General features: G+C 39.3%; 1 protein-coding gene across 1 annotated transcript; it reads left to right on the top strand.

The window, feature by feature from the left end:
* The first annotated feature begins 7188 nt into the window (after positions 1–7188).
* Positions 7189–17327, top strand: LOC104436814 (topless-related protein 4). The gene is given in 27 exon segments (XM_039308363.1): positions 7189–7435; positions 7672–7820; positions 7941–8120; positions 8264–8377; positions 8492–8650; positions 8728–8905; positions 9023–9146; positions 9375–9487; positions 10399–10567; positions 10763–10872; positions 10950–11019; positions 11139–11212; positions 11322–11417; positions 11496–11591; positions 12270–12397; positions 12490–12533; positions 12536–12723; positions 12802–12966; positions 13036–13125; positions 13280–13420; positions 14486–14596; positions 14674–14853; positions 15378–15506; positions 15593–15688; positions 16053–16241; positions 16379–16545; positions 16661–17327. Coding segments are annotated over 26 exon segments (3405 nt in total). The 5' UTR covers positions 7189–7435; positions 7672–7740; the 3' UTR covers positions 16875–17327.
* The last annotated feature ends 4767 nt before the right edge of the window (positions 17328–22094 follow it).

Genomic DNA, 22094 nt, shown 5'->3' with positions numbered 1-22094 from the left:
TTATAAAATACAAATGTCGGCATGTGAGACTTGTTAACGTGTGCCGCCACTCGCTTAATAAAAGAGAAGTTTTCAATTTTCACTAAATTGATTACACATCACACCAAAAAAGATACGATACATTGAAAATAGTAAGTTTCTTTTTCTTATTTTGATGTTTAACAAGTTACCCTGAGATATTGGGTGACAAAATCTTTTTATATTTTAACAAGAAAGTGAAAAAAGTACTCTGGCCGAAACAAACAAGCCCTATACTTAATAAGTATTGCGAAATCTCGATCGAACGTGTGCAAACATTACCTTATTATACATATTTCTTGCGACGACAAATTAGAATAACGTTGGAAAGATTGATTTCAAATTTCAAAAAATAAATTCAAAATGGCATATTCAATTTTTATCTGGTGCATTCATTTACCGGGGATTTCTTGTCCTTCTCACATTATTTTTGGTTAATAATAAAACTAAAAACTTTTCTTCCACACGATAAACAAAAAAATAATAATAATAAATGAAATGCGTGCGGTCGGCTCCAATCATAAAATGGACGGGAAACCGACAGGGACGTCGCTGCCTACGTGGCGCCCCATGACGACCGCCGTAGAACAGCCCACGCATCTCCCCCTCCGGGGATCTCCCAAGTCAACGCGCGACTCCGCCAAGTCCACATGGCAGCCGGCGAGCGCCGCGCTCACCTGCGCCCAACCGCACCCGATCACTCCTCCCCTAAGGAGCAAAAACCCCTCCTGATTAGAACCGTTTAAAATGTCTTGCGTCACGGTGAATTGACGTGAGGCTGTCTCCCCACCCCAACATCTCTCTTCTCTCTTCTCTCCTCTCGCGATAAAGGAGATGTCTTCTCGCGACGCGATAAAGTCGCGAGAAAATCGCGAGAGGGGGAGGGGGTGCTCGCGAGGAAGACTTTGTAATGTTTTGCATGACTCCCTCCCCCATCGCTCCTTCAACTTTATCCATTTAATAAAACGTCCGTCACACGTCTATTTAATTTTGTTTTTATTTTTATTTTTATTTTATCTATTTAATAAATCGAATTTAAGGGTGGGAGGTGGGGCGCGTGGCCGACACGCGCGGTCACCTTTTCCACTAGGCTTCTCTCTCTTTGTCTTTGGCTTTTCTGGCGACGCGCCTGGTAGCCTGTGCCTGCTGGTCAGACCGGACGGCCCTGACTTTCCTAATATTGTAAAATTCGGTCGACGTCCCGTCACCTAAAAGTGGTAAATCATAATGCATCAACCTTTATTTTATTAAAAAAATTGGAAAAAACGATTTTTTTCCAACGTCAGATTTTGATTTTAGATAGATACGAGCGATATTCGGAGAAAACAAGTGGGAGAACCGTCTTGGGATGAGAGACCTCGTGCTGTCCTCCTATTTTCTCTCTGTCGGGAAGACAAATATAAACAGGGAATTAGGGGCTTTATAGTGGTGAAGATAAACACCACATTAGGAACTTCGGTTCTTGGCTACTACCATATAGGTAGGTATAATAGTCTCCCATGTTTGGAGTGAGTAAGGGTGGGTTAAACGCATACACCTTACGGTAACTGTCATCAACCACAGATTGACCCAGTTCTCCCGATTGAGGACAATTGCTATAAGACGGACGACGCGGTGAAAACAACAAATATTTTTCTTGTTTTGTCAAGACTCTTCCTATTTGGATGTCTACTGATGCTTGTACTGTCCAAGTTGGGGATACTAAAATTTCCGGTGTCATGACCATTCTTAAATGTGCACAATTAATTGTTTGGAGATTTGAATATCTAAGCGCTTCGAGGCATTTATTAATGAGATCCTTATAAGAGCGGTATATTAAGAAACATGTTGGGTTTGTAATTGAGAATTTAAATATATATTAAATTCCAAAATGTGATGATATGGAATTTTGACAAATTAACCATAATGTGCTTAATTTATTCAAGTGGTGATGTTTAAGTAACGCCGCTAATTTAAGGGGGAAAGGAAGAAGATCTGTGCTCTATGGAATTTAACTGTAGATTTTCGTTATAATTTGTAAAGAAAAGCTTGGCTCTAATTTTTTAAAGGTTTTAAAAGTGATTTTCATTTTCATTGCTCCTTCACTCTCTCCATTAGTTCCTTCCGGAAACCTATCAATTTCTCCGTTCTCTTGTAGTACACGTGGTGAGCTTAGATCAATTTCAAAAAACATCTTTGCACTCCCAAAGTTTGACCAAAGTATTATTCGATAGAATTATTTCGAAACTCTTTGAACCTAAAATTTTGCCTATTTGAAGCAATTACCCATATAATTTCACTAAAAATAATAATTAGAAAGCAAAAATTGCCTATCAAAAGTTTCCCAGATTCTCCCTTTCTCGTTTGCACGTGATAATTAAGAGAATAACACAAAGCTCGGCTATCTAAAGACCCATAAAGCACCTAGTAAGTAACAAATCTAAGTTAAGTAGAGTTTGTGGCATCACCGCCTTGACCTAGATCGGTTTACGTATAAATTGTGAGTTTTGAAAGAGTAACCTCCGGTACTCAAACCGAAAAATCTCGATGCCCCAATCAACCCTCTCTCTTTCACACGATATGAAGTGATTTTGAGTACATCATGACAAACTACAATAAGTAGTTTTGTTGTGATCATCATTAAGAAACCAAAATTTTCTATCTCATGGTAAATGAGACAGCAAGACCCGCCTCTCACTTGATGCATCTAGACAAAGTTAGACATCACTTAATGAACTTTACGCAGTGGCCACTCATGGTGGCGGTAAAGCCTAATTTACATCAATTGAGCCCCTTGATGATCGCTTTTGGTAGTAGGGTGTGTTTGGGAACCGATTTTCCAAAGTTTCTTGCGCTTTAAAAGTCTTTGGATAAATGCAAGTGTCGTTTGGCAAAGTTTTTGGAAAGCTTTGGAGAGATGTAATTACATTTCTAAAGGCCTTTGAAAGCCTTTAGCACAAAACAAGTCTGAAGGTACTTTGAACTTTAAGCATTTTGAGAATGCAAATACAATTTTCTTTTATCCGAGTTTATTCTCGCTAAACTTTCATGATTGGAAAATGCTCTCACCTCATGTGATGTCGCCAGCAAGGGTTCAAGTTGTCGGTTAGGCTACATCTAGCTACCGGCAAGCTAGTTTGGAGCCAAGTAGCCTCACTAGAGGTTGGGACCATAGGTGAGGCTGGCTGGTGACTAGACTTGGTTGCCAAAGTCTAATGTATCACAAACTTTGTATTTTGAAAAAATCCCTTCACCTAAAATTCTTTACATTTTCTCAAGGGCTTCTCCCAAACGGAATTAAGGCATCAACATCCTCATTATTGTTGACAAGGAAATTGTCCAATTAGTTCTAAATCTATAGTATGATACTAATTTAGACTTAAACTTTTCAATTTTACCAATTTAGTTTTCAATCTTTGCGCTAAATTTCAATATAGTCATTTTGGCCAATTTTTATTCGAAATCATTGATGTGGTAGTGTATCACTAAGGATGGTTAACAATGATTGGATTGTGGATTAGTGATTTCTTGTAAAAGGATGACATTGGAATTTTGAGCAAAGGCTTAGGACTAAAGGTTCGTTTAATTGAAGGAAAACTATTTCTTTTTTTTTTTCTTTTATAATTATTTGGATGATGGATAACTAATTGATGTATAGAAAGTGTTTTCTATGGACCGAAAATAACAAACTTAGATTAAAGGGAAACAACTTATCCTCTAACAAGAAGCAAAGCACTTTCCTTAAACCATCAAAATAAAAACTCTCTTTTCATTTAAAATGATTTTCTTGGAAAATATTTTCATTATCATGATGTTTTCAGTTAAACAAACACACCTTAAATCGATAAAATTAAAAAATTTAGGACCGAGTTAGCTTCGTACAATAAGTTTAGAATTGATTGGTTAATTCTCCTTACCATTGACTTGAAGCCAAAGACCGCATCAAGTAGGATTCTAGAAGTAGCCCCCTTTGTAAGGACCTAGTTTTATATGAGAAGGGAGTGATCATTGTTGTCAAGAGGGCTCCGATAAGCAACTGCTCCTAAAAAGTTTCTAAGATAAAAAAAAAAAGGGCAAGATTAAATCAAATTACCCACCAAATATGGGGAGTGTTTTCTTGGTTATACGAGTGAGGAAAGTAAAACCATGAATAACTGACAAGAAATACTTTCAATAGAGCGATAATATTTAGCATCAGATGTCTATAGTTTAGTTATGCTCAAGTGAGAGCACTACCAAAATGGATAATCTATTGGAAAAGTGTTTACACATGCATCAAAGGAGAAAAGTATCAGATGGGTCATAGTGGATTAAAATTCTAGTAAACGAGGCAATTGTGTCACAATGCCGTGTCAAAGTATAACTATTATGGAGGGTGGCGGGCCTATAAAAACACCTGGTCCTACAAGGGCAATAGGAGGATTGTGCCGTTGATGTGACATTTGGGTTATTTCACAAGAGACACTTTTTGGTATGGCGAAAACTTTAGTATTAGAACTCCAAATTAAGTGCACTGTTGAGTGGGAGCACTACCAAGATGATTAGCCTTGTCCAAAAGTTCTTATCAATACTTCTTGACGAGGTGCTCATGACACTCAACATGTAGCCCTTCATTGCATGCAAGTTCAAAGGTGGTCACACAACTTAGTTCTCATACTGCCGCCTAATCACTACTTCGATACTATACCCAAAACTCAATCGTTCGAGGTTGTGAATAATTTGGCGGATGAGGCCGGACTTGTGAATCAAATCGGAAGTTCTCTTTTTGTCACCGGTCGGCACGGACCGCCACGAGGAAAATTAAAACCCATGATTTTTCCAACGTATTTATTGTTCCGTTGCATTGTCGGCCGATTTGATGGACAAAAACCCTTCATATTTGGCACGTAGTTACTGGACGAGAACCTCGTGCCCACGGCATTTGACGAAGATGATTTGTTGCGATGACCAACCGAAAACGCTATTATCAAACCCCAAAAATAAAAAATAAAAAATATAAGAAAAAGAATGACAGATCCAAGTCCGTTTCTCAATAAATGTGCACCACGCGCGCCGAAGCCGGCATCGTCCGCTTCTTTTGACTGAAGCGTGTGCATGTAGCTGCAACTTTCTACAGTGGATATACTCAAATGCAAACATACATATATATAAATAAATTTTTATTTTTCCGGGCCAAAACAATTAATGCACACGAGCACAACGCGATAAGACTCGATCATGAAATTATTTGGTGCCCCTAAAATTAACATAACACAGTTAACACTACATCCTGGTGATGTTTCGGTAATTCGTGCAGATGCGACAACTCGAGAATTTAATTAATAAAAAAGATTTATTAATCTTCTTCATTACACGAGTGCGATGGCCTATAAAAATAGTAAACTTTGCATGGTTTTTTTTTTTCAGTTTTATTTAATTTTTTTAATCACTAACGTGAGAAAGGATGAAGCGAGGTCATTTTTCGTCTACGGTCCCCCACTCCAAGTTTCCAAAAGTAACGCCTTCCCCTCTTCAATTTTCTCACGTCTTTCTAACTTAGGCTAAAGTGATTTTAGCGACAGAAATACCTATTTCCTTTTCCTTGCCCCCGAGAATCCGCGCAAAAGGCATTGGACACGTGTCCCATAATGCAACATCGCCTTCTACGAAATTGACCCCAACCACCCTCCTCCTCCGTCCACCCCTCATCCGTTTCTTCGTTTCCTCTTGCCCGCAACCAACCCCCGAAACAAGTCCTACCGACCCTGCCCCTTGTCGCCTTTTGTTTCCACTTTTTTTGTCGTTAGATGGTGTTTGCTTTCACGCCAGAGGATATAATAATAATAATAATGATAATAATAATAATAATAATAATGTTATCACAAAAAAGCTAAATTATGTTTACTGTGACACAAATATCCCAATTTTTTTTTGTCACAAATAACCCTTAATTTGCCCTTAGAGCTCAAATACTCCCAACTTTTTCTGCATTACAAAAAAAAAAAAAAAAAAAAAAATACTCAAAGTTACACTTGTACAACATCGAGATTTTTTATGACACCAAGGAAAAGTTTGGGGTATTTGTTCTTTTTATTATTATCTGTTCTACTCTAATTTTCAATTTACTTTAAAATTTTTGCATTTCCTCTTTACAGAAGGGAAGAGTCGAACCCCATAACTAAAATTAAATGTCTCTACCTCGCCAAGAAGGTGGGGAATCGAACTTCTCACATTATCATTTCCATCTTGGGTTGAGTGGCTATTGGGTAAAATGTAATGGTTTTTAGTGGCAAGTTTGAAGTCTTTGTTCATAATAGGTAAGTTTATAATTTTTAATGACACAAGAAAAGATCTTAAGTATTTGGGCCACAGTAGATACGATTTGTGATTTTATGTGTTATCAACCCTAATAATAATGACAACAGATGGAAGTAGGCTAAAAACATGCGCTTTCATATACCGATGAAAATATCAAGCAATGCCGACTTGCAAACTAAATCTGGCCGCATTAAAAAGTTCCTTAAATTTTTTTTCCATCTTAGCCAAAAAGCCGGAAAAGGTATAGTTCCTCAAAAAAGGGGAAAATGTTCGTGCACCCCAAAAATAGCTTCATTCCCTTTTGAGCACATAAGCCCCCTACATGGTAACTTGTATCCAACAATAAATATAATGCCTTCGATATTTCAAAACTACAGATTTCTATCCTTACAGGATGGACCAAGATAAAATCTAATGGCTAATTAGCTCGTGTAGGATCTCTCCACGATACGTGAGTTCGCTTCTCGGGCGAGTCTAATTTCTCATCGCGCCAGATCGATTCCCCAAATTATTATTTCTCATTTTTTCATTTATTTTTTCTGGGGAGGAGGGCTATTTTTTAGCCATAATAATTTTTTGTTCACACCAGAGTGACTTTCACGGAAGAAAAAACAACACGCGCATACATGCAGCTTCGGAAACCCCGCTATCCCAGCCGGATACAACTCCAAATCTAGGCGTATTGACAACGCACTTATAGCCGCCCGCGCCTATACCTGATAAGCGCGCCCGCTTATCAGTCCGCAATAGGCAGGCGGGGGCTCCTTATCACCTCCTCGATACGCTATCAAAATCTCGGCATATCTCGCGATCTCGCTCGCCGCTATTTAAGGTGACTGGATACCTTGTTCCTCTTTCCCACCCTTCACATCTGCCTTCTCACCCCGAATCCCTAACCGGTTCTCTCTCCTCCTCCTCCGCGTCTATAAAAGGACCGCACCAGTAGAGAGAGAAAGTAGTGCGAGAAACTAGTGCGAAGCTAAAAACTAGAGAGAGAAAGGAGAGAGAGAAGAGAGAGAGAGAGAGAGAGAGCCTGGGGGGCGTACGCGATACCGATATATATATTTGGCCGTCGTAAAGGATTTGCAAGCTCGTGGAGAGCCTCCCGATCTACCGCCTCCCGAGCGAAATCTGCTCGCAGGTTCGAGCTCTCCGGCCGTTGATTCCTCGGTTTTTGTTCAATTGTTGCTCCGATTTCCTGTTCCTGTAAGGAGGAGACCTGCTCTGCTCGTGTTGTTCGTGTTTTTTTTTTTTTTTGCTTTTTTTGTGCGGGTTGGTTTGGTTTTGGTTTTGGTTTTGTCTCTGTTCACCTGGTGGTCGGGGACGAGATGCGGTTTTTTTTTTTTTTGTTTTAATTTTCTTAGGCGTGTGATTTAGGGATTTGCTGTCCGAGGCGTTGATCTGCGAGAGCTTCTAGATCTCGGAGGAGGCGGTCGCGCTGGAGGCATGTCTTCACTCAGCAGGGAGCTCGTTTTCCTGATCCTCCAGTTCCTGGATGAAGAAAAATTCAGGGAGACTGTTCACAAGTACGCTCAATTCCCTCCCTTGGTTTCGTGTCGTTCGAGCTTCGGGATTTCGCTTGTCTTAGTGAGGATGTCTGTTGAATTGATGTTTGCTGTATTTTCTCCCCCTTGTGCTGTTCAAAGGTTGGAGCAGGAGTCGGGGTTCTACTTCAACATGAGGTACTTCGAGGATTTGGTCACCAACGGAGAGTGGGACGATGTCGAAAAGTATCTATCTGGCTTCACGAAAGTAGACGATAACAGATACTCCATGAAGATTTTCTTCGAGATTCGGAAGCAGAAGTATCTCGAAGCTCTGGACAAGTAGGTCGAAAGTTTTCGGATGGTCGATGAGTTCGACTTGTCTGGGGTTCATTTTCTCTTGCTGCCTGAGTATCTGTTGGCTTACTGGGCAACAAGCATTTTGATTTTCTTGGTTGTTGATCTTGCTTTATTGATGATTGCAGGAGGGATCGTGCTAAAGCCGTGGAAATTTTAGTTAAGGACTTGAAAGTATTTGCTGCATTCAATGAGGATTTGTTCAAGGAAATTACGCAGTTACTTACGCTGGAAAACTTTAGGTATGAGGTCTTGCGTTGAAGAATCTTTTAATTTGTAACTGACAGTTTTTCTCTAGTTGACCTCTCGTCTGTTGCTATCATCGCGTTGGCATTAAACTTATATCCTGCTTGCAGAGAGAATGAGCAACTATCAAAGTATGGCGATACCAAGTCAGCTCGGAGTATAATGTTGGCAGAACTTAAAAAGTTGATAGAGGCTAACCCACTGTTTCGTGATAAGCTTCAGTTTCCCACATTGAAGAACTCAAGATTACAGACATTAATAAATCAAAGGTCCTCGCTGTCATATTGCCTTATGTATTTTCTTGACTGAAGTATCGTCATACTGACTTTTTCATGGCTTCTGGCAGTTTGAATTGGCAGCATCAACTATGCAAGAATCCTAGGCCTAACCCTGACATAAAGACTCTATTTGTAGACCACACTTGTGGACAACCAAATGGTGCTCGTGCGCCATCCCCTGTTACTAATCCTTTAATGGGCACCGTCCCCAAGCCGGGGCCCTTCCCACCTTTGACTGCTCATGCTGTAAGTCTGGAGGAGAAAAGTTGGCGTGTTTGCTTGGTAGTTTTTCCATTTAGATGTTGGCAACTCACGTTAGTTTTTTTTTTTTTTTTTTGGTGCCTTCCACATCCTTTATCACAGCCCTTCCAGCCTCCTCAGGTTGCTCTTACAACATCTCTTGCTGGATGGATGGCAAATCCATCCTCAGTAGCTCACCCCTCAGCATCTGCTGGACCAATAGGTTTGACTACGCAAAATAATTCAGGTACATGAAGCTGCTCTACAATGTCAATTTCAAGTTCATGGCTACTATGGCCATATATCTAGGTTAATGAGAAGTTGCGATATGAATGGTATTTTGTCGGAAGATGTAGAATATTATTTAGGATAGTGTGAGGCTTTATTATGAAGACTAGTGAAATTTGGTCTTTTAGTTTCCACAAGTTCAAGTTGGTAGTTTGGCATTCTGTTTACTTTTTGCCTTGTGATACAGCTATCTTAAAGCGTCCCAGGACTCCTCCTACTAACAACTCAGCCATGGACTACCAAACAGCAGATTCTGAACATGTTTTGAAGAGATCGCGGCCTTTTGCAATCTCTGATGAAGTACTTATTTGATCTTGCTTTTTCTTTATCGTTATTCAGTTATTACTGGATTGGTCAATCCACAAAAAGAAGTTTTTTGCTGGGTGATTGACAATCTGATATGTCTGGGATGTTTTTCTCATCATTCATCAGACTTGTTGTATGCACTTCTTTTCTTTTCATGGAAGTTGGGATTTCCAGTTTACCGGAATTATAAAGTGGAGCTGGAGTATATCGCTCCTCCTTTTGCATTTCTATTTCTTAATGATCTTTTAATGCAAGTCATTGAATGAAAACCTTCTGAAAGCTCTTTCACTTTGGCACTATTGCAGCATAAGATCATGCATTGAGAATCTTCAGGAGAAATGTTTTAGCTTTGAGGTTCCTAAATACCCTGAACTTTTATGACGATAACCTAATAATTGTTAATCACTGGAAAACAAATATCTAAATTATAAAAATCCATCTGGAGCTAATTGAGGATTGGAAGGAATACTAGAGATTCTGGGAGAGAAAAAGGTGCAAAAGGGCTAAGATTGGCAATTTGTGTCTGCGTGTCTTAATTGTTTTTGTGATTGTGTCAATTCATGTTAACATCATAACCTTTTTCAACATGTCAAAGAATTAGACTAAGATACGTGAGCATCTCGTCGATATACTGGTTCATACTATTGTGATGTCATATTGGGTTGTCTCTTATGTATTTTGTTTTGGTATTGGCGGGTAAATGCCTGTGTCGATATATCGGCAACCTTAATAAGGAGCAGGAACTAGGTAGGTGTGAATTACATCTTCTTCCAGCATGCATGGATTGTGGTCATGTATGCTGGTAAGACAGGCTCTCATATGACTTTGCATCTTTTGAGTGTCATGGCTTTCATTAATTTTCTATTAGACTCACTGGTTTTGTAATCTTGATGAATTTCTATTAGGTGAATAATTTGCCTGTAAACATTCTGCCTGTCACATACAACAACCAGAGCCACGGTCAGAGTTCATATTCTTCAGATGACTTGCCCAAAAATGTAGTCGCGACCCTAAGTCAAAGTTCACCTGTTAAGAGTATGGATTTCCATCCGGTGCAACAAATTCTGCTGCTCGGTTAGCACATCTTTCTTACTCTATGAAAAACATGTTCTTGCTTTTCTTCAGTTGATATATTTGTTTCCCCTTGTAGGGCATAAGTTTGTTTTTTGATGCGTGGAAGATTGCTTTATGTTGTCCTTTTGACACTAGTTTAAGCTAATTGAAATCATGGGATCTGATTCCTCATCTTTTCTGCATAAATAATTTTAGTGGGAACAAATATGGGCGATGTTATTGTATGGGAAGTAGGCAGCCGTACAAGGATCACTCAAAGGAACTTCAAGGTTTGGGATCTAGGAACATGTTCAATGGCAGTGCAGGTATAGAAGTTCAATTCTAAATAAAATCAAGCTACTTTGTTTTTGGCCATGTGATTATGGGTTTTGATTCTTTGTAGGCATCACTGGCCAGTGATTATACAGCATCGGTCAACCGTGTAATGTGGAGTCCCGATGGAACCCTTTTTGGTATGTACATGCTGATTGATGAAAAACCTAAATCGCTGAGAACCAGACTTCTTTGCAATATTTTTAGGAAGAAGTGTTCATATGCTGCTATTACTGATGATTTGTGGTGTTTTCTTTAGGTGTTGCTTATTCCAAACACATGGTGCACATATACTCATATCATGGTGGTGATGACATAAGGAACCACCTCGAGGTTTGTTGCTAAACATGGAGAAAAAAATTAAGCTTCTTTGTTCTGCAGACAATTGCCAGCTAAGTGTGAGTTTAACTTGATTTTGACTCTAAACTAATGTGTGATACAGATCGAGGCTCATGGCGGAAGTGTTAATGATCTTGCCTTTTCATATCCAAACAAACAGTTATGTGTTGTTACCTGTGGAGAGGACAGGTTGATCAAGGTATATTCTAATTGTTTTCCTCAATGTTAATGGGGTTGTGCTGTGTGATTCCTTTTACCCAAGCTAGTAGTTATGCAGGTGTGGGATGCAGTGACTGGGACCAAGCAACACAGTTTTGAGGGTCATGAAGCACCTGTATATTCCATATGTCCACATCACAAAGAAAATATTCAGGTACCTGGTGACACAATGAAATCACGACCAATTGGCATGTACTCTTCACTATTCACTGACTTCTGTTTGCCAAAAGTCGGTTAGGTGAAAAAATTTGCTTCCATTTGTATGAGAAGTGTGAGTCTCTAGTTATTGTGGACCTTTTTCATTTCAAAGGGTTTTGCAAGTCTTCGAACTTTTAACCTGTCTTGATTAGAATGTACTTGTAAAAAATGGTGACATGGTCCAAATCAAACTGCAAATTAAATTCTTTCATGTGATGCTTTTGAGCGATAACAACTGGGTAAACGTCTTCACAGTAATGACCTTTCTGCTTAATTCTGTGTTTAGGAAGGAATCACCCCCACTTCCAACATTTGTTCTCCCTCATTTTTCTCCTTCAGTTATGATTGGTTAAATTTATAATAGAAGGCTGTTTACCATGTCTGGGTAGAGCAGCAATTGGCCATTTTACTTTCTTCATTTTAATTCTTTTGAACTTTCATTTTTGTGTGCACTCTATTGCAAAGAGATTTTCTGATAACCCATCATCCTAGAATGCTATGATATCATAAGTAGAGTTTTAAGTGGATGTGCTCTTAGGAATTTTATTCTGATCCCTGGTGCTCTTGTCTGAAGAAGCCATCTATCTGGGCATGCCATTAAAATAAATTGTAAATGTTTTTTTTCCTTGTGTAGTTTATCTTCTCAACAGCAACGGATGGAAAAATTAAGGCTTGGCTTTATGACAACATGGGGTCAAGAGTTGACTACGATGCACCAGGTCACTCTTCTACCATGATGGCATACAGTGCTGATGGAACAAGGTTCAGATCAACAGCATTCAAGCTTGATTTCATACCTTGTCATTTTTTTTTCAACTGAAATAACCTGTTTTAGCGATTTTAATTTGCTACAGGTTGTTCTCATGTGGGACCAATAAAGAAAAAGAGTCATACTTGGTTAATGGAATGAAAGTGAGGGGGCTGTCAAGCGTAAATATCATGGACTTGGAAAGAGATCTGGTGGGGTTGTGCAGTTTGATACCACCAAAAATAGATTTTTGGCTGCTGGTGACGAGTTCATGGTCAAATTTTGGGATATGGACAATAACAATATGCTGACAAGTACTGAAGCTGATGGTGGACTGCCGGTAATTCATTGTTGTTAATATATTCTAACTGAATTATCGGAACCTTTCCGTTAATTACCTAACTCTTTAACTTTGCAGGCTTCACCTTGTATTAGATTTAACAAGGAAGGAATTCTATTAGCCGTCTCGACAAGTGACAACAGCGTCAAAATTTTAGCAAATGCCGATGGGCTTAGGTTGCTAAGAACAGTGGAAAATCGCTCTTATGATGCTTCGAGAGTCACTCCTGTACCTCTTGTGAAGGTAAGCTTTTTTCAAGAGTACACTGATTTCACAGGGAGGAACTTGCTAAATGTCTTGAATCTTATGCAGCCACCAATTGCAGCCTTTGGTTCTGGTAATGCTACTGTTGGGGCAAGCCTGGTTGATAGAGGTGCTCCAGTGGCAGCAATGGTTAGTATGGTAAGTGGTGACATTATTGCCTTAGCTAGTTAAATGTTTTTATGGATCTTTATTTGTTTCTTACTGTGTTACTTAAATGGTGCAGTAATTGCATTTTTTCCGTGCATGTTCATTGGACGTCTTTAAATGATATCCTCTCTTTTGAGCTCTACAGAACAGTGAGAGCATGGCTGATGTGAAGCCCAAATTTGCTGATGAGTCAGGAGACAAATCACGGATTTGGAAACTGACAGAAATCAATGAATCATTACAATGCCGGTCCATAAAGCTACCTGATAACTTAACAGCTATGAGGGTACGAATTATTGCCACCTCAGGATGTTTTTATGCAGCATTTCTTTTCCACATTTATCTGTCATGTTTCTATTGTTTAAGCACATATTTAAATAGGTCAAATTTGGTGCATTTGCTTTATTAGTTTCATTGGCGTGTGGTCCGATGAATAATTTTTTGGTAATACCTCAACATGTGGAGGACTTTGTCATCTCTTTGTTTGGCCTTCTACTGTTAAGTGCTTGTTTCAGCTATAGAATTAGGAAAGATAAGATGGACATTAAATAATTTGTGATTATGGAATGTCAATTGTGCTTTTGTTTTGTTGGCTGTGGATGCTATGAATTTTATGACAAGGATGAATAGTTAGATGGGTGCTGCCTGATTTGGAAGGTAGTGGTATATTCACACGAGGAGACTTTTTAAGCTGCTGCTTGGAATCTGATGAGGATTGTTCTCTGGACTCTTGTGCAGTTACATGTGCTAAGAGGCACAGAATCTTCACCAGATGAAATTTTCTTTGTACATGGCAGGCATAGTATATCATTGTGCACCACTTTGATGCTTGTCGGGATTGCTAAGCTTGTGAATTGAGCTATTTTGAGCTTGCCAATTTCCGGAAACTTTGAGTGGTGATTTACCTACTGAAACTAAATACACAAACATTAGAGGTGAAAGGATAGGTATTCCTAGAAAGAAGTACTATATGAGTGAACCACTCTATTTTTGCATGTTTACCACACATAGTGATCTTAATGTTGTAGTGATATAGCTAGATGGTTTAAGTGAAGGTTCCATGTTTTACCAGAACTTTTTTTTTTTTTTCCGGCTTACTTTTTCGACTGGGTTTCAGTGTCATGTTCATCATATGCTTTATTGACATGTAAACATACTATGTGGATATATGCCTATACACAAAGTCACTCTTGGATAAACGTGCAGGCAAAGCTGTGCGTCACCAAGTGTCTATTTGCATAAATTTCTGCATCTATCATTTACTGCCAAGTTCTTTACGTTTTTGTTTTTGTCCTTTCTACTTTGGGTATTTTATTTTACTGTCACCACTGAAGCTGATAAAATGAAGCAGGTCTCAAGATTAATCTATACAAACTCGGGTCTTGCCATTCTGGCTTTATCATCGAATGCTGTACACAAGCTCTGGAAATGGCAAAAGAGTGACCGGAACTTAACAGGCAAGGTAAGGAATCTTTTTCTTGAATGGGCATGCTATTGTATTGTTTAGCGCATTTTTAACTACATTGATTCTTTTCGCAGGCTACAACTAGTGTACTACCACAGTTATGGCAACCTCCTAGTGGGATTTTGATGACCAATGACATAAGTGATACAAATCCTGAAGATGCAGTTCCATGCTTTGCACTGTCAAAGAACGATTCTTATGTAATGTCAGCATCTGGGGGGAAGATCTCTTTGTTCAATATGATGACTTTTAAGGTGAATATTTTCCCAAAGCATGTTTACATCCTCTTGTCGATTATTTGTAGCACCATCCACAAGGCTTGGGATAATGCACTACCCCTTTGTGGATGAGTGAAGTAAAATTGATGCCAATAGTGATTATGTGCTGAATATGCATGCACTATTTCCTTTTCACATTAATGTGGGAGCTAAGATTAATTGAGTCATTCATGTAATAGAAAGTATTGAACTCTATTGTTAGAAGGTCCACGAGAGCAATTACTCTGATTTTCTTGTGGATTGTGTTGTAGAGTCACAATATGTGCTTTTTTACATGTAAGTGAGACAAGGGCTTTTCTCTGTCTCCAATGGAGTCATTTTGCTCTTACCGATCAAATAAAAAAAGGCAAGAGCTTTTTTCACCCATCCAGAGATGTGATGGTTGTGTAGCTCCCTCCCATTCTGAAGAAGGGAGATGCAATTTGAGGCATTGGCCTCTTGGTACATATGTCCCAACTTTACTTATAAATTGTTAATACTGTCCCGCCTTTGATATCCAGACGATGACGACATTTATGCCCTCACCACCAGCAGCAACATTTCTAGCGTTCCATCCTCAAGACAATAACATTATTGCAATAGGAATGGAGGACTCCACTATTCAAATTTACAATGTTCGAGTTGATGAGGTGAGACCTGTTTTCGTAGTCGTTGAAAGTTAACCTTGTTATTATTTGTGACAAAGTTATGGATATTGACTCTTTCACTTTCTCAGGTCAAGACAAAACTAAAAGGACATCAAAAAAGAATTACAGGCCTTGCCTTCTCTAATGTCTTGAATGTTCTCGTGTCTTCTGGTGCTGACTCTCAGGTACTAGACCACTGCTGCATCTCACTTTCCATGTAGACATGCCTAAGAGAGAGCAATGTAGTTTAAAGTGCCCATAAAAGGGTTGATGTTCACTCTGGATGTATTGATGCTTATGCGCTCATCATACGTTTGATCATGAAGGCATCATTAACCAGCAGAATAGATCCTTCCAGTAAATTTCATCTTTTGTGGTGACAAATTAATTCCATCCATTAAGTGGGAAGGAAAAAGCTATGATGTCCTGTTGTTGTTTACGACTGATGATTGGGGTGATTCTGATATAAAGCACAATGTGGAATTTTTATTCTTTCAAATATGCATCAATGTTGATATTTCCTTTGATAATTGTCTATCATCACTGCAGTTGTGTGTTTGGAACACTGATGGATGGGAGAAGCAGGCTAGTAAGGTTCTGCAGATGCCAACTGGGCGAGGCGCAGCTCCCCTAGCTGATACTCGTGTTCAGTTTCACCTGGATCAGATACATCTGCTGGTGGTTCACGAAACACAGATTGCCATATATGAAGCTCCTAAACTAGAATGCCTTAAGCAGGTACTGAAGGTTCTCTTATCGTGCACGACCCGAAGTAATATCTCATCCAGATTGCATAAAGTTTGCTAAATATTAGGTATTATGAGTTGTTTTCTTGCCAAATGTACTTGTTTTGATTCATTGTTCATCTCAACTAGTGGGTTACTCGAGAAGCTAGCGGTCCAATCACGCATGCTACATATTCATGCGATGGCCAATCAATATACGTGAGCTTTGAAGACGGAAGCATCGGCGTCCTTACTGCTTCTACTCTCAGATTTAGATGTCGTATAAATCCTGCTGCTTATATCCCTTCAAACCCCAGGTAAGTTAGTTACTGCTGCTCATTCAACCTTGTTCTTTTATGAAAATGGCAAGTCTCATTTGCAAAGTTCCAATAGTCTAGCAAGTTGTTCATTCTTCACTGATGGATTTGGCAGCTTGAGAGTCTACCCGCTAGTCATTGCAGCACATCCATCCGAACCTAACCAGTTTGCACTAGGGCTTACTGATGGTAGCGTCTATGTGCTCGAGCCATCGGAATCTGAAGGCAAGTGGGGAACTTCTCCTCCTGTTGAAAATGGTGCTGGGCCAAGCATGACCTCTGTTGTAACTGCTTCTGGTGTAACTGCTTCAGAGCAACTCCAAAGGTAGTGCAGGCCATGTCTCCCCCTGTGGAACTTTGAGCATTAAAATGCATAGCTGGCTTTCCTCCTCCGCACTTGATTCAAGTTTTGAGGGATGCTGCAGAGGGTAGATTTTACAGCCTGGGGGTACTTCCTCTGGACGTAGTTCAGTACAGTCTTGTCTTAAAGTGGTACAATTAGCATCCTAATCGACTTCTGCTCAAGTCTTGCGGCGATAATTTGTTTTATTATATTCATTTAGGCTGACTGAAAGTGAAAAAAGGAGAACATGAGATTAGGTTGTCGCTTAGAAGGCGTTGTATATTCGAGATCGAGGCAGGTATCTGATTTTAGTTAGCAGGCTAAAGGACCAGAGGAACAGGGTTTAGTTTTCTTAGGTGGCTTCTTTTCTTGTTCCTTCTGCGTTATGCTGAAAGTACTTCTTTTATTTATTTTATTTATTCTTTTCAATTTGCGTAAAGAGCACTTGTTAGCAGGTTCCCCTTTCTTGTTCTTTCCCCGCAAAAGCATTAACTTCATCTTCCTCTTGCACTCCCACTACGATGGCGATTTCAGTGCAACAGCACTCAAGACCTTGGATGACAATATAAACTTCCCCACGGTCAATCTCGATGTTTTGCTTATTAAACTACGCCCTTTCAGAATTAAGTTCCATCTTATTAAGGATGACGCAGCGTAAAACTATGCTTACGGACAGAATGACTGGTCCTGTTGGGATTATTCTCGGACAGTTCCACTTGGGACCGAAGTCGGTTATACCTCGAGCTTCTGTGGTGTGTTTAATAGCATGAACACTAGCAGATAGGAGCATGAGAATAAGCCTTTTTTAATGTCATCTGTATTCCGATTACCCTTACCTATGTACTACGGTATCCTCCACTGAAGGTTATTATCTCTCTGTCACATGAGCCTAGTCTATTGTTATCGCGCTTTAAACGAATGGAAAAGCTGAAACGGCGAAATGAGTGGAGAAGCCAGAAGTGCAATCCGAGAGTGTCATGATTTGATTCATATATAGCAGGTTCAACCCTCGACGATTATGGATGTAGCATCTAAAAGAGACATTCTTTAAACATACTTTATAGTTGTAGCATCTAAAAGTTGGATGAGACGGCTTTTTTAAAACTATTGCGACTTTGAAAAGGTGCTACAACTGTGATGTATTTGTTATATACATTGTATGCATTACACATTTTCATAGTTGAAGTTGCCACAGGAAAGCCTTTTGAATTAAATTATATTCCCAAACACCAGTATTATCTGACCCTCCAAAACTTATTTACAATTAAGGCTCCGTTTGTTTCGCGGAAAATAATTTTCGAAAAAACGTTTTCCACATTTTCCGGCGTTCGTTTCACAGAAAATGAATTTCTTAGGGAAAATGTTTTCCATCAAAGGAAAAAGTCTTTTAAAGTAGGGGAAAATGTTTTCTACTTTTGAAAAGTGGAAAACATTTTTCTCACTTGATCTCTCTATCTCACACATTTACGGATCCTCACTTCTTTCTCCCTTTCTTCTCTTCTTTTCTTTTTTATTCGAATTATTCTTTAATTTTCTTTTTTCTTTTTAATTCAATTATTTTTAATTTCCTTTTTTTTTCTTTGTTTCTCATCTTCTTCTTTCTTGGCTAGTCGTCAGACCAAGTGAACTTCAAGCTCGTTGATCTCAAACTCGTGCTCGTCAATCTGGCGAGCCTCAGCTTGACGCTTGTGCTCGCCAATTTGGTGAGTGGAAAATATTTTACTTACCGAACATAGGAAAATATTTTCCGAAATATTTTCAAGTTTTAGCTGAATATTAGAAAATATTGTCATTTCCTGGAAAATGACTTAAGGAAAATATTTTCCGGAAATTGCCCATATTTCCGCAAACGAACGGATCCTAAGTTCAAAACTGCTAGAACTCACTTTTTCGAAACTTCATTTCTCCCCTCTTGCAATGCCATGGGGAAGGGGGAGTGAGTATTTGCCTGCATCCATATCCATTAAATCGCATTTATCATATGAATCTTATATGAGCCTTATATGTGAGACTTACATGATCCAATTAATTTTTTTTTTTTTTAAACTTTATCCCATCTCTACAATGCTAGGTTTCCAAGAAGGATTGTGCTCCATCATTAGTGAAAAAAAAAATCTCTCTTTTTACGAAGAAGACATGATAAGGGTTTTGATGCTCGATAAGTAAGGGTGTGCATGGAAACACTCCAAAAAGTGTTTCCGGCACACTTCGTACGGAAAGTGTTCCCTGGAACAAAAAAACAAACGCGTTTGGTTGCGTTTCTTTTTTTTTTTTTGTTTCGAACGAAATAAGAACAGAAAAAAAGAAACAACAATTTGTTGTTTCTTGTTCCGTAAACAAAATGAAGAAACATTTCGGGCGAGCTTCTTCTCTCTCTTCTTCTTCTCTTCTTCTTTTCTTTTTTTTTCTTCTTTTCTCTTTTCGCCGGTCGCCGGCCTCGGCCATGGCCGGCGACGGCCGCGAGGCTCGGCCTCGCCCGGCCCATGGCGAGGCTCGGGCTCGCCGGATCTGGTGAGCTCGAGCTCGCCCAGCCCATGGCGAGGCTCGGCTCGCGGGATTTGGCGAGCCGGAGCTCGCCCCGAGGCGAGCTCGGCCTCGCCCGCGCCGGCGCCTCGCCTTGGGCGGGCGAGCGAGGCCGAGCCTCGCCCAACCACGGCGAGGCTCGGCCTCGCCGAGGGCCGGCGAGCCTCGCCGTGGCCGGGCGAGGGCCGCCCCCCGTCGGCCCGTCACGGAGGCGTGACCGGCCGAAAAAAGAAAAAAAAAAAAAAGAAAGGAAAAAATGAAAAATAAAATAAAAATGTTTAAAAAATTAAAAGAAACAAAAAAAGAATAAAATTTACCAAACGTGTTTCTGTTCATTTTTATTCCCGACCAAACGTTACCAAACGCGTTCTTTTGTTCAAAATTGTTCCCGAACAAACACTTTTTTTTTTTTCGTTCCGGGAACAAAAAAAGAACAATGTAAACGTTACCATTCGCACCCTAATTGACTGCCTGAACTTTCTTTTTATGTAATCAAATATTAAATTCTTGAATTTCGTTTAATGTGGCGTCTCCACTATTATTGCCGGGTCATGCGTTTTTTCCCTGACATGCTTATTTAACATAATTGCTGACATGGCAGCATACACAACGAAAATCATGAAAACTCAATTTAAAACAAAGGAAGAATATTCCTTTTCTTTTTTCCTTTTCCATTTCTTTCTTTTTACTCCCTCTTCCTTCCTCGGTATGCATCTGGCCCTCGTCGCCTTCACCACCATCAATTTCCAACGTTCTTGAATCTTGACATTGTTGGGGACCGTCACGTCCCGTCGATGAAAAAAAGGAAAAAAGATTGACAAGTTGCTTGGCCTGTTATATGTTAGAAACTTACCAACAGGTTTTGAAAAATATACTATAAAAATTACCAACTACATTAATAATCAACCAACATTTATTTTGATGAATTATCAATGTGTTAAATTGCTTACTTTTATTCAAAATTGTGACCCTTAATTTGACCGGTGTATCCAAATTCGTACATTAATGACTGGGCATGTCTATGTGTAAAATTTCACATTATTTAGAAGCGTGCACTTGAGCGAAGGGAATAATACTTTTTGCATCCTAGACATGATTGTTCTCCTTTGGTCCCTGAAGTGATATTTCCCACGATCCAAATCTTCAGCAAAATTGGATCAAATTTTTAATGCACGTCTTGACCGATCTCATCTCATATCCAAAAGAAATAAATTTTGAAATATGAAATCATGGATCAATAAACCGAGACCTTAGTTAATTTTGGTACATCTTACGTGAGACCCACATGATTTAACGGTTGTGATGCACTGAGCTAACCTGAAGCCAATGCCTCTAATGATTTATTGAACTCGTTTCAATTAAATAAATTAAATAACCACAAGTTTCTGCTCCATACCAAATAAACACGGGAGCCCTAGCCATAAAAGAATGCCTCCTGTTCTTGCAGAGGAAGAGAATCCAGCATGTGAAAGTGAGTAGTGTGTGTCTACCAGTAGAATCTATCCTGCACATGAAGAAGGATCTATCCCTTATGATATCTAGTGACTGCCTTTCAATTGTGAAGTGCATTATGGGCTGAGAAGAAAGCCCATGAGATATTAGGGACATGATAAGGTGGAAGTTGTCTATTGTCCCTAGGAGGCTAATCAAGTTACGGATTGGTTCACTAGTGCCCATTGAAATAGAAATCTCCCTACCGATTGATGATCCTTACCCTTTAAGCCCATTTGAAATATTTTGTGTATAGAAACTTACTTGTCTTCCTCTAGTAGAGCCTTTATGATTGAAGGAATGAATGTGCTTTCCGACAAAAAAAAGAAAACCAAAAGACATAACAAAAGCGATTTTTCATGAGACAACAACTTTATCGGAAAATTGAATAATAGTTCCCTACCCAACTACACCAGTGTTTACAAGTGTATATGATTTAAATAACTTATTTTGTTTTTGGAGTGGCACATTGTGATTTCTACGGCTGAAGTGATGTATCAATTTTTTGAAATCCAATAAACGATTAGTCTCTTGGGTGGGAATGGGAAGAAAATAGTCCATTTTAGTTGAAAGGAAACGCGAATGCAATATATCTTTGACTGGAAGCCAAGTCAAAGAAGTCTCAAAATGCTTACCAAGGTACAAATTGCAATTATAGGTGAGTGTGACCCCCTAGATTCCGAGCTCATTATGGGCTTCCCACATACAGGCCGCCATCGATCTTTCTTTAATCTAGATAAATTACTAATTCATTCGCATATATTTTAGGATGGTGAGGAAACCTATCGATTTCCATTTTTCCTTTGAAATAATGGAAATTTGGTTCATTCACTCTACATATTTTGCCTTCCAGGCTGGTAAAAGTTCAGGACCTCACTAATTTCATCCTTTCTTGCTACACTTCTTAATCCTCAAAAGACTCTAAACCAATATTTGTAGTTTGTCTAGATATTTTAAATGACGAACAGAACTTTTCTTTGCCTAGATTACATCCGGGATTTCAATTTTTTATTTTTCTCTCTGGGAGGGAATGATCCATCAAGCAAGCCCTCCGATTATTAAAAGCACCGTTGGGAAAAAAAAAAAATACACTCTACTATGCCAAAAAGTCGCATTGCATAGTGAGGATATCTGTTGAATTGATGTTTGTTTTCCCCTTGGGCTGTTGAAAGATTGGAGCGGGAGTCGGGGT

The sequence above is a fragment of the Eucalyptus grandis genome, chromosome 3, assembly GCF_016545825.1.
Source record: "Eucalyptus grandis isolate ANBG69807.140 chromosome 3, ASM1654582v1, whole genome shotgun sequence".
Lineage (NCBI taxonomy): Eukaryota > Viridiplantae > Streptophyta > Magnoliopsida > Myrtales > Myrtaceae > Eucalyptus > Eucalyptus grandis.
This window is presented reverse-complemented; position numbering and strand designations above follow the sequence as displayed.